This window comes from Drosophila melanogaster, chromosome 3L (genome assembly GCF_000001215.4).
Source record: "Drosophila melanogaster chromosome 3L".
Taxonomy (NCBI): domain Eukaryota; kingdom Metazoa; phylum Arthropoda; class Insecta; order Diptera; family Drosophilidae; genus Drosophila; species Drosophila melanogaster.
Window position 1 is genome coordinate 23,624,456 of NT_037436.4, and position 13,293 is coordinate 23,637,748.

At 38.4% G+C, this 13,293-nt stretch overlaps 1 protein-coding gene across 4 annotated transcripts in view, besides 13 other annotated features; it reads left to right on the plus strand.

Moving 5' to 3' along the window:
- Nucleotides 1-920: part of a mobile genetic element that runs on past the window's edge.
- AGO3 (Argonaute 3) overlaps nt 1-13,293 on the plus strand; it is a gene marked incomplete at its 3' end in the record, with an annotated part of 135,048 nt that overhangs the window by 69,863 nt on the left and 51,892 nt on the right. For all 4 annotated transcript variants that reach the window (NM_001043164.3, NM_001043163.3, NM_001043162.3 and 1 more), the window contains exon 6: nt 9,795-9,927. In NM_001043164.3, coding sequence (NP_001036629.2) covers nt 9,795-9,927 — 133 coding nt within the window. The remainder of the gene's footprint in view (nt 1-9,794; nt 9,928-13,293) is intronic.
- Nucleotides 937-1,390: a mobile genetic element.
- Nucleotides 2,776-2,834: a mobile genetic element.
- Nucleotides 2,911-3,055: a mobile genetic element.
- Nucleotides 4,390-4,725: a mobile genetic element.
- Nucleotides 4,726-5,183: a mobile genetic element.
- Nucleotides 6,025-7,469: a mobile genetic element.
- Nucleotides 6,168-7,426: a mobile genetic element.
- Nucleotides 8,148-8,222: a mobile genetic element.
- Nucleotides 9,158-9,454: a mobile genetic element.
- Nucleotides 10,627-10,992: a mobile genetic element.
- Nucleotides 13,170-13,293: part of a mobile genetic element that runs on past the window's edge.
- Nucleotides 13,206-13,293: part of a mobile genetic element that runs on past the window's edge.

The window sequence follows — 13,293 nt, forward strand, 5'->3', positions numbered from 1 at the left end:
CGAAGCTGGAGTGCCGCAAGGCAGTGTACTGGGTCCAATCTTATACACCCTGTATACGGCGGATTTCCCCATAGACTACAATCTAACAACCTCCACGTTCGCTGATGATACCGCGATACTCAGTCGCTCCAAATGCCCAATAAAAGCCACGGCACTCCTATCCCGACACTTAACATCTGTAGAACGATGGCTTGCCGACTGGAGAATTTCAATAAATGTTCAAAAATGCAAGCAGGTTACCTTTACCTTAAACAAACAAACATGCCCACCACTGGTCTTGAATAACATATGCATTCCACAAGCCGACGAGGTAACATATCTGGGTGTTCATCTGGACAGGCGGCTCACTTGGCGCAAACATATAGAAGCCAAATCGAAACATCTTAAACTTAAAGCAAGGAACCTCCACTGGCTCATAAATGCTCGCTCTCCACTTAGTCTGGAGTTCAAAGCTCTTCTATACAACTCCGTCTTAAAACCTATCTGGACTTATGGCTCCGAGCTGTGGGGCAACGCATCCAGAAGTAACATAGACATTATTCAGCGAGCACAGTCAAGAATTCTGAGAATTATCACTGGAGCGCCGTGGTACCTTCGGAACGAAAACATACACAGAGACCTAAAAATCAAATTAGTAATCGAAGTAATAGCTGAGAAAAAAACGAAGTATAACGAAAAGCTGACCACCCATACAAATCCCCTCGCAAGAAAACTAATCCGAGTATGCAGTCAAAGCCGGCTGCACCGCAACGACCTCCCAGCCCAGCAATAAACTTATTAGGGCATTAATGAAAAAAAAAAACTATCACTAAGTGAAAGTTAATTAAGTTAGATTAAGATTTGAACACTTATTGTTAGTCTCTTAACACAAAGAGAAGATTCAATAAATAATAAAAATTTAAAAAAAAAAAAAAAAAAAATTCTAGACGAAATAATAAAAAAAGCAAATGCTATAGTCAAGTTCCCCACCTATCAGATAACCGTTACTCAGGAAGTTTAACTGCAAACTCTAAACTTCATAATAAATTGAGAAAAAAAATAAAAAAAGGGTTCAAAAGTTTAAAGGCGTTTGAAAAGGTGTGGCCAAAGTGTTATTGGTACATAGTATAAATTAGCAAGGCAAAAAAAATCAAAAATTTTGTAGCTAGTAGATATAAATATATATATAAAGAAATTAAAAATTATTAAAACATTTTTCAAAGGGTTTGCGTGAGAAAATTTTAAAACAAACTTGTGCTGCGTTTATGTCTCTAGAATCTGCATATCTAATCTCAGCGCTCTAGTTTTATTAATTCCTGAGACATATCCAGATCGACTCGGCTATTTATCTTGATCAAGAATATGTACACTTCCTTCTACGTGTTACATAAGTACTTTTCAACGAATCTAGCTGTTTGCAATTTGTAAATAAAAAATATAAAAAAAATTAAAACAATTTTTAAAAATGTGGGAGCGAAATTGGAAAGTCGATAACAAAAAGAGATCTAATAAATTTACCTGTTACTCGTATAGTAAAAAAGAAAACTAGATTCGTTATAAACAATGTAAGGTCATTTTATCTAAGGAACTATAAAAACTTTAAAGGCAATTCCAAAAACGTAAAGACCACAACAAACTTGTCTTTCTTTTGCTTGTCTTTCCTACTTTCTTTAGATATACAAAAAGATGCTGCAAAAGTTGTTGAATCAAATAATCACTCCCGCATCTTTAGAACATGTTAGATTTTATTTAATTTCACTCCATATGCTTAATTATACAACATGCATAATTATACAAATTACATAACCAAAAATGTAAACGCAACTAGGATGCGTCAGTGTGCTTTCTCAAAGGCTTCCAGAATACTCTTTCTGGAATATCTACATCTCAATTACACTTCCACTAGCAGGTCGAGATAGGTCTGATAGTCATAGAACTGGATAATAACGGTGATTTTTGTAAAAAATCAGGAGATATAAATGAAAAGTTATTATTCAAATGCAGTTTAAAGTTATATCAAACTTAATTTATCTTAATTTAAAAATGACACAGAGCTTCTACCTGGAAAATAAATATATAAGCGTTATCTTTTTTGGATTGTACCTTTAGATCCGTAAATTAAATCGGGAAAAAATAATCCATTTTCTGAAGCAATTGCTTCCGATTCGGGGCCCTTTGTCTTTTTGGTAATGTTTTCCTTTGATTCAGATGTTATAAATTGATTTGATGTATGGTCATCTGTTTTTAATGTGTCTATAAGCCTAGCACGTCCTCGGCCGACCGAGATGTTTACATGTTGAAGAGTGGTTATAAGATCAGTTTCAATATTATGGCTTGACAGTAAACGTTCTCCACTTGATTCAGAGTTGTTAAAATCCAAGCCACTGTCGATTTCATGATCTTTACTTGAAATTGATTTTCCCATATTTTTTATTAAATAAGCTCAACAAATTTCCTCTTCCAGACATGCTCTGAAACACACAATTAAAAATTAATGTTAGGTGTTAGTTTTCCACGATTTGTGGGTATCACAGAACGGTACGAGTACCTTAATGTTAAGCAATCTTCCATAGTAAAGGCGTTACCTTAATACTTATTTAATCAAAGGAACTTATAAATATTCTTCAACTCCAACACACAGTACTTATATCAACTTTTATATCGATTTGTCAATGGGTCAATGTCGACTGACAATATAGTAACGAAGTATGCAGTATAGTATAGAAGTATGCAAAGACGACTGGAATATATAAACTTGACAAGGCCGAAACTTACGCTGCGTCTACTACATGCTTAATCTCAACTTACGGACTGACAGTCGGACATGACAGATTGACTCGCCTAGTGATCCTGATATATCTATCTGTTACAGAATTTTCAACGAATCTAGAAAACTCTGCTATTCTACGAGTAACGGGTATAAAAAACATAGGTATATCCGACAATTTGGAGATTCCTCAGTAGTTTTTAAATCCAATTTGTTACCTTTTTAATGGGGAGGGATCATATATGGGGGAACTGTGAAGATTCCAGAGATAAGGTAAACAGTTTCTGTACAGGCTTGAACTAGGCTTCCTTCCTCAGCTCATCCCCATGAAACATACAGAATCTGAAGCAGAGGGAAACTTCCTTCCTGGATACAAAAAAGACACTTCAGTTTGAGAATATTCTAGTGTTAGATGACCAGTCTAGCAGCCCCAATAGCTCACATGAAGTAGTTCATCAGTAGTTCATTAACTCCCAAAACAGGGGAAAAAGTGAAATTACTCCTAGGTGGGAACACTTGGCCCATAGAAGCCATTATGGGAATGAACCAGAGAAAGCTCTAAGCCAGTATAAAAAGACCTCAGCCCATTAGGAGAAGAGAATATCAAGAGGGGACACTCTTGGGAGGGGCAGTCTCGAGAAGACATCATCAGGAGGCGACCCTCTTAGAAAAATATACAGTGTCGAGAGGTTTCGGAGCGGGACCCCTGTCTAACGAAATGACAGGGCCTCTTTAAGGAGAGACAATTCACAGGAGGCGACGATCTCGATATCCTAAAGGAGCTATTCCGCTGAGGAGACCGTACTAAGAGATAGAGACTCCGACTTAAAAAAAAAATCGCGATCTCTTGATCAAGAGACTAGACTGGAAAAATACGGGGCAGGCAAAAGGCCACACCCTGCCTCAGACCAAGATACAAGCAATTACAAGATAGGCGGCAAAGAGGCTAAGACCTCTGACAATACGCCCAATGTTATCAGCACCGTGGAGTAATCGACCACAAGGACGAGATCCTAGACATGCAACATACCTTTAATTTCATTTGGTGGTTGTTGGTAGTTGGCAGTTTGGTAGTTTGGTAGTTTGAAGTGGTCAGTGCAGTGGAGTCGTGTTGATCAGCAGAAAAAAAGCAGAACAGCAGGAGAAGCGTCAGAAAAGAGCAGCAGGAAAAGCGAAAAAGCAGGATGAGAAGCGACAGCAGAATGAAAAGCAGAGCGCCCAGAGAGAACAGAAAAGAGTGTAGTACAGCCGAAACACTGTAATAACTGTGTAATTTTTATTGTTAACTATAATATCAATACTGTATACGAATAATACTGAATAATGTATATCTCAGCTTACACGTATAATTATGATGTGTACTTTTTTATGTGTAATACGTTTTGTATGATCTGCATAAATAATAAAAATAAAGATAACTTTTCAGCGGCGTCCAGCGTGTTTTTGTTGTACTTGTTTTTGATGCACAAAGACCAGTGCCCTCAAGGCGACGTTTGTAGTCGTAAATAGCCAACCACTTTTGTTTACGTGTGCACCATTGCCTGGTGGTGAATTCTCTCCGCTAAACCAATCGTTGTCAACTTGTAAAGCTTTTGTATACTAGCCGTCTAATCTTTTATTACCCTAGCACTGGCCAACAATTCCAGATACCCGTTACTCAGCTAGTGTAAATGCGAACGCAAAATTTCATCAGTTTTCTAAGATATCGATAGATATTGGGAAATAATAAAACAAAAAAAAATATATAAAAATTGTTCCAAAGTGTGAACGTGACCGGATTGCAGGTTTATGGCGTTAGAGTGGGCGTGGCAAAAAGTTTTTTTGCAGATCGATAGAAATGTACACAACTAATTAAATTATGAATAAATATCAAACCATTTTGTAAAAGTATGGGCGTGGCAGTTTTAGGGTCAACAAACTTGGACTGCGTCTTTGTCTCTAGAATCTGTATGCTGAATCTCAACCTTTTAGTGATAGTTTTGCAATAAGTGTCTTCACTTCTTCCAGTGTTACAGCACTAGCTAGTAGGCTCATTTGAAAGGGCGATTCCATAAACTCTTCAACCTGACGAAAACCTGACGTGGACGTTGTGGTTTTTTAAAGGTGTATCCCAAACAGCTCGGAGAGGCAGATGGTCTGACGAGAGTTCCACAACCACCTGGTTACAAAGAAATCAGGGGCTGATAGTGTTATCAAAGGGTTGTAGAAGAAAAAAGTAGGCTCGCCCGTAGATAGTATTTGATACTGTGCAATGACTTCTTGCATCATTTTACCTCTAGTGCAGGATCTCGAGTTCCCCCACCATGCATGCCTGGCATTGTGATCACCACCAGCAATGAATTTGTTTGCCTAACGCAGCAAACATGGATTCAAAGTTAGCGACTGTCCATCTTTCTGTTGGAGGTTGGTATATAGCAACTATAGTGACAGTCCCAACGTTTGTTTGTATGTGCATGAGTTACCGAATCCACCATACAGGATATATACAATTCGGTACCCCCCGCCAAGCCGCCAAGAAGTTTATTGCTTACACGAGTCTAACTCGGTGCTACTTTGTCGCAATGCTGACACCGCATTTCGACAGGATGTAAATTGCGACAGTTCCCGCAAAAGAAACCAGAACTGCCGCGCCAGCACTTTCGCAGATACATGTCGAATCTGCGAGAATCTTTATACAAACAATAAAGTGCAGTTCAGTTCAATCCGGGAACAACCGAAGATCAGACGTCTTTCATTTTGAGAATCCAAGGCCCTGGAAGCTAACATCGAGGAACATTTTACACACCCTTCTCCACAGAAAAACCCAAGTGCTAAGCCAAGGCCGGGTATCAAAGTATATATCAAATGGTGAATATATATAATTTACTACACGAAACAAAGAAGCAAGTGCAAATTTTTACAAAATGCTTCAAATACCAACGCCAGGCCATACGCCCACACATCGCGGAAGTTCGTTACAAACGAGCAACAGGTTCGATGCGGTCTTCTGGCCTCACAACGTGTTCGGTGTTCGGTCACTGAAGCAAGTCAACCTAGAGTTGACACGCTGGACGCAACACGAATTGATTCGAATGGGTCACTGAAGCGTAATTCAACGGAAGTTCAGAGCCACCCTGAAGTAATTAAATAATTTTCTTTTCAAAAAGAAATAAATGAGTAAATAGAAACATACACATCGTACCCTTCTGGTATTGAAAATTTTAATTTAACTTCGTTTTTAAAATTTGTACACCAGCCGAAACATTCCTATTTAGCAATCAAAGAACAAAAAATATATAAATTAAACAATTATTAAGTTAAGACAAATAATAATCATTATTCTTTATTAAGTGCATCAGAATACGACTGATAATTTTTGAGTTTTGTTTAAAACTAAAGTACAATTTCACATTCAGATATTTATAGCGGCATTCCTACCGTTGGAAGCTCGGTATTATTTCCATGATTCACAAACCAATCAGTCTCCTCCCTTCGATCACGAAGGTGTTTGAGAGACTGATTGCTGCTCGGATGGTCCGGATTATGGAAGCGAAGGGTATCCTGCCCGAGCATCACTCGAGTGGTCGAGCAAATCCTATCGGCTTTCGAAAACAATGAGTACTGCAATGCAATCTTCTTAGATGTACTTAAGGCGTTCGAACGGGTGTGGCACTCCGGTCTCCTGCTCCAAATTAAGAATACGCGTCCTGCACCATACTTCGGACTCCTGAGGTCGTATCTCGAAAAGAGAAGATTTGCGGTACGATTCCACTCGGCTCTGTCAAACGAGCATAATGCGGCAGCCGGAGTACCACAAGGAAGTGTACTTGGTCCGCTGCTTCACTGCCTGTACAGCTACGACATGCCACGGCCGGACGTTAGTCTACCCGGGACGTCAATGTTGGTCACATTTGCTGACGACGTGTGTGTCACCTACAGGTCCTTCGCCGACTTCGCATCAACATTTGCGCAATGGGCAAGACGTTGGAACAATGTCATCAATGGTGACAAATCAGCAAATGTGTGCTACACACTGAAAATGAGAACACCACCGGCTGTGCTCATTGATGGCACCCCTGTCCCCCAGTCCAATTCAGCCAAATATCTTGGTGTAATATTGGATCGGAGACTAAACTTCTCGAAGCAAAAGAGTGCGTATACTTGCAGCAGCCACAAAGCACTTCTGGCTAATTAATTCGCGAAGTAAATTATCACTTTCCAATAAGGTGACAATATACAAGCGAATTATAGTGCCAATATGGAGGTATGGTTGTCAGATTTGGGGCCTGGCTTGCGACAGCCAAATTCGCCGCATTAAGGCTGCCCAAAACAAAATCGCCAGGACGATTACCGGCTACGAATGGTACGTAAGAAACACAACCCTGCACAAATACCTCAAGTTAGCCACTGTCTTTGAGGCAATAAACATGCAATCCAGCCGGTACCACGACAGGCTAGAGCACCACAGAAATCGCCTAGCCAAGGCACTGTCCAGAGCTTGCCAACCTAGAAGGCTCCACAGGAGACAGTCGATAATTGAATTGAACGTCTTGTGAATATAATGATAAGTGTTATATTTGTATTATTGTTTTGTACACCTAACTCATGTTAGCCAGCGCGCCTGTAAGGGCTGAATTAATAGAGACCAAAATGACAAAGTATTTTTTAGCTACCCCGTATGCCTTCATAAAGTAAAAAAAACCCTCCTGCCGTTATTTCTGTCAACGTTGCGCCTCGTGACTTCGCCACTTACCATCAATGCAACTAGCAACATCCACCTACTCAAGCCGCCATTCCGGCGAACCAGGTTGACTTAGATTCGTCCCTTAAAATTTAAGATGCATTAATTTTGCATTGTTCTTACAAGCGAGACGAACAAACCCTTATGTTCGAACTACACAATATCGCTTACTCCCAACTGCCAATTCAAAAAAATTTGCGAAATGAGAACGACCCTCTTCAAATTGACAGATACTAAGGAACAAGAACCAATACTTATAAAGACGAAAAAGGAATTATTTGTTAACACTTGCTTGAGTACATTTTTAACGGGCAATAAGGTCCATGAGACCAACCCCCAGGAAGCCTTTGAATGAGCCATAAAAGAAAGAGATATTTACTTCCATTAAAGTAAAAGGACACAAGTACCAGACAGCTAGAGTTTAGAGGGAAAACTCATCCACGTAGTGGATATCAAAGAGGATATCAGGGCAATCGGAACTTCGGACTATCGACAATATGCCCCGAACGAAAAGGATAACTTTCAACAAGGAAGGAATAACGTACCGGCTATAATGCCAAAAGACTATCAGACTAACCGCCATTATGAACAAGGAAGACCCAAAATTCAAACCCCAATAAGGCTAAAAGCTCATTTCACAATGTGGAACATAATTCAACCAAATTCGGACAAAATGCTCAATTGCATAATACAGACGAGGACTCAAATTTTTCACAAAGAGCCTCGAGAAACAAACAGGATACTTAGTTAAAAAAGAGCCCGGCTCTCCCATTCAGACCAAATTAACCTAAGAGACCCAATTTTAATTAAAACTGCACTTAACGTGCATTAGGCTTTTCAAAAAACAATATTACCTGTTTTCAAAGAATTTTCGGATAGCACTCGTTATCTACTAATTATATTCAAATTCCACCCATTTTTCGATGGACAAATCGGAATGGACATTCTTCAGGAACTAGCAGTAGTCGATATTTCAGAATAAGTACTAAAAACTCAACGTTTCAATATTAAAATCTACACAGAGAATAATACAACATCCGAACTTCATCTTCTTGACGAAACCTCTAAAAATGTAGTTAAGCTTTCCGTTAACTGTCCCGACACAAAGCAAATTTCGAAAGACATCGTCATATCAGGAGGATGTAATCAATTTAGCAAAAATTGTGTCTTGACTCAAAATTACAAAAAGTTCCAAAAGACAAAATTGACATTTTGAACTAACTGCGGACAGATCATCTAAGCACGGAAGAGTTTACAGCACTAAGAAATTCCAGGAACTCTTTCATCAGAGGGAGCTAACCTTACCTTCGCCAACATTGTGAAGCATAAAATCAGAACCACGGACATATTCTAAACAATTCCGATACAGTTCTTTAGGGAGAAAAGAAATTCAAAGACAACTCGCAAAACTTTTGAAAAAAAGACAAGACTATAATTGATAACGTAATTAACAACAAGCACAGTATGGAAGGAAACAAAACAAAAAAACGTGTGTTTTGAAAGTGAGCACAGCACAGAATACAACAAACTGCTCTCTCGCTTGTGCTCGCAACTCACTTCGCCCTCACTCTGACATCCTTCTAGCGATTGCACTTAAAAATGCATGCAGTAGTTTATCGTTCGTTCTCGTCGAATATCATCGCTTCGCTTTTCTTCTCGCGCCCACTCTGCCGCCAGCCTAATATAAAAATATGTAAAAATATCAACATATTTTTCAAAAGTTTGGGCGCGACAGTTTTGTGCGGCTTGTGGGCGTTAGAGTCGGAGTGGCTACATGGGTGAAAAAACTTGCCCTGCGTGCTTGTCTATAGAATCATGTTGAATCTCAACCTTCTAGATTTTATAGTTCCTGAGATACCGACGTTCATAGGGACAGACGAACATGGCTAGATCCACTCAGCTATTGGTTCTGATCAAGAACATATATACTTTATATAGTCGGAAAGGCTTCCTTCTGCCTGTTACATACTTTTCAACTGAATCTACTATTATTTTTTCTCTTTATTTTACTCTACGAGTAACGGGTATAAAAATGTATTTACTTTTTATTTCGGCCAGACAAAAAGCCCGTTTTACAAAACGAATAATTCTAACGATTTCAAATCGAAATCGTGAAACTTTTACGAATTCTATAACCCAAGCATTCCCGTATGATTTGCTTTTGTACAATAAGTATACACACTTTACATTTTGTGATTAGGTTTCATTCTACCAGCTTATTTCTAGTAATAAAAAAAAAACTGTCTGAAAAATGCTAAACATGTTATAATTTTATAAAACAATATTTATTTTAATAACTTAATTTTTCTCATTTTTTTAACATTTTAGAGATGGAATTGGAGATGGACAGCTTTATACATGTCTTAATTATGAAATTCCACAATTTGAAATGGTGTGTGGAAATCGCATAAAAATTTCATATATTGTAGTCCAAAAACGAATTAACACTCGCATCTTCTCGGTAAGTTAAAATGTAAATGACTCATTACATTAAAATTAAATTCGTTGTTAACATTTAAAATATAAGCTACGCTTCCGCAATTTGACACTCCACAGTACTAGTTTAAAAAAAAAACGCACCAATTACTTAGAGTATGAGGGTAAACTGAGGTAGTCGCGATCCGAACCGACAGTCTGCGTAATCGTCGATGACTTGGGAGTGCATTTAAAATAAATGGAAATAAAATTGTAAAATAATGTATGCTTTTTCTACTCTTACTCCCTCTCCTCCTTGCGTCTGTGTTTTATATTTTCATAAATTTCTTTAGATTTTTATTTCGGGTCCTCGTTTACGAACTTCATGAGAAGTGGTTCAAGGACAAACAAATATTTCCGTCTTAGTTCCCCACGTCGTCAAATATTTGTGTTTTTCGAATGAAATAAAAGCGAGTGTTTCAAAAGTGTGGCTTACCAAACTTTTTTTTTTTTTTGCCTGGTAAAGTTCCAAATAAAGTTCTATAAAAAGACGCTTTTACTAAATACATCGATTTGCTGAATATAATATTAAAGGTGTATCAGAATTGAAATATACCAGTAAGAAAGAATAAATTTGTATTACTATCAGAGAACTGCAAGAGTCGATAGAAATGTAAAAAACTAATACCTTATATTATCTTATACTTGTATTTTTTCATATGTTCTCAGCAGTTAAATTAAGAACAAGAGAGATTGTTATGGTCGAGTTCCCCGACTATCAGATACCCGTTACTCAGCTAGTGTGAATGCAAGCGCGAAATTTTATCAATTTTCTGGGATATTGATAAATATATATAATAAAATGACAAAAAAATTATAAATTGTTTAAAAGTGTGGGCGTGACCGGTTTTTGGCAAATCGATAGAAATTAAGCGACTTATAAAATTATGAATAAATATCCAACAATTTTTCAAGAATATGGGAGTGACAGTTTTATGCGGTCTGTGAGCGTGAAAAAAAGTTTTTTGGCAAATCGATATAAAGTTACAAGACTAATAAAATTACGAAAAAAATATCCAACAATTTTTCAAAAATGTGGGCTTGACACTTTGAAGATTGCAAACTCCAACACTGGAGGCGCTTAATTTAAACGATTGGAAAAAAACCATCACTTGAGCAAAGACTATAATTCTCAAATAGTGTTCCTTTGCACTATCGGGTCGAGCTCCGCTAGCTACTAACTGGCAATCTAATCTCACTTCTGTGGTAAAGCCGGGAGTTTCATTTACTTAATTTGAGTATGTTGAAGCCGCAACGAAACACGAAAGAGAAAACTTTTGCGTTAGCCGATCGGAACAAACACCGCTCATGTGGCAGAGCAAACTTTCCGTATTATGGAAAAAAGATGAAGATTCGGACTATTGAGTAAACAATCGAAATGAGTATTCAGTAACAAAGTGGAACGTGATTCTTGGAGCTCTGCTTTTGAAGCAGAATCCTTAGCAGATCTTGGTGGAACAAAATGTCCAATAATGAAGAGACCTGCCGCACTTGTGGATGCTGGAGTTAGTATGAACCACCACGTAGCTCCTTGTCTTTTATGAATAGGTATAGTATCTAGAGGTACCACTGGAGACTGCTTTCGGTCAATGGTAGTGGCTTGGTTAGAATTAATTGGAATACTTTCATAAATTTTCGAATCGGGGTCCATGAAGACCACAATGTCTACGATCGCGCGATTTACTCCCATACTTTCATCTTAAAATTGTATCCAAAAAATATACAATAGTGCTGGACGTGCTGAATCCAATCTCCCTAAGGACACCAGTGGCTCCGTTTACGAGACCATCTGGTGTATCTACATTGACTGCAATTAAATATTTGGCAGTGGTTTTTAAAGTCAGCGTAGTACACAAACCTTGTGTTTCATATGTTCTTAAGGCCCTAGCTTGTTCCACACATCTGTTCCTCTGCTCTAAGCTCTTTCAAACGGACTTAACTGAGTCTACAACTTACGAGTGAAATTGAGCAGTGGGGATCGAGTTGAGCTTCTCCCTATTAGACCGATCTGGGTCGTGGTTACTTGAGGAAAGATTAACTGAGTCATTTGGCACTTGCCTTTCATCGGAAATACGGGACCTAAGCAAGCTTACATCATCAGACGACATTTGGCTGGATGCCATGTTATTAAGTGCACTTGCAAACGATTGGTCATCTCGCTGTCACGTTATCTCTGTGAGTCAAAAAAACTAAAAGGACTCCACAGATACGATTCAAATATAGCACTGTGGATCATGCGACGGGGCCTGAAATGTAACGATCACATACGGGCCGCAACTGTCAAAGATCGCCGAACACGATAACCAAAATACCTCCGTAAGAAGTTTCTACGTTAGAACAAATTTGCTTTAGGCGAGAGTCCAAATGGGAAAACATTGTTACACCAACCATAGAAATTTCGTCTATTATTAGAATTTTAAGATCTATAAATCTTAAATGAAGGGTATTAACCAAATCCCTAAGCTGTGGACCCAGCCTGCTTTACAGGGAGAGAGAACATGGAATGAAGTGTGGATTCTCCGTCTCCGACAGTAGCTTTGCCGCACAGTAGAATTTTAACAGAAGTTGGGTCGCATCCTACTCTACCATTATACTCCTATACTATACTACTCGCACAGTAAAATTTTAATAGAAGTTGGGTCGCATCCTACTCCTTGAACAGGGAGTGAAAAGGGGGATATAAATCTACTTTTGCCGACACGTGGTGTTCCGCCCCCTAAAATGTTCGATTTGTCCTTGCATCAAGCAAGACTTGTGGAAGGAAAGTTATTTGCTCCAAATTTATAGATCTAACTAAATCTGCTAAGTTTAAATAAAGGGGATACAATTAGCGGAAGCTTTATTACCCGGATATTGTTATCTAATACCCTAAACTCCTCATTAAGTTCGCCCTCCTCTTCTTTATTGTCTTCTCTAGTGTCTGCCTTCATGCCCTTTGTAAGCGCGTCTTCTAAAGTATCTATAGCTTTAAACTTTTCATTCTCACTGTCAAAATCTTTACACTTTCGTTGAATGAAACTTTAGATGGTCGTTTCTCCACGGAGAATAGAGCAATACTAAAGATCTAAAATAGTTTATCCTATCTGTATTAATATTGAATGAACTATACATAATAATACAAGCGTAATTTCTTTCCCTTATATAAGGGAATACGGCTTCCTAGGCAGATATCTGAGTGCCTGAAATACACTTGTGATGAATCTTGAATTGCCTCTTCAAGCTGCTTACTCTCTAATTGTTTCTGATAAGACGCTATCCTTTCTTTCTTTCATCTTTTGTACCAGCTACAACACATCGAGCGACCGTGTAGGCTTACAAACAATAGGACCAACTGGGCGAGGTACAAAAAATA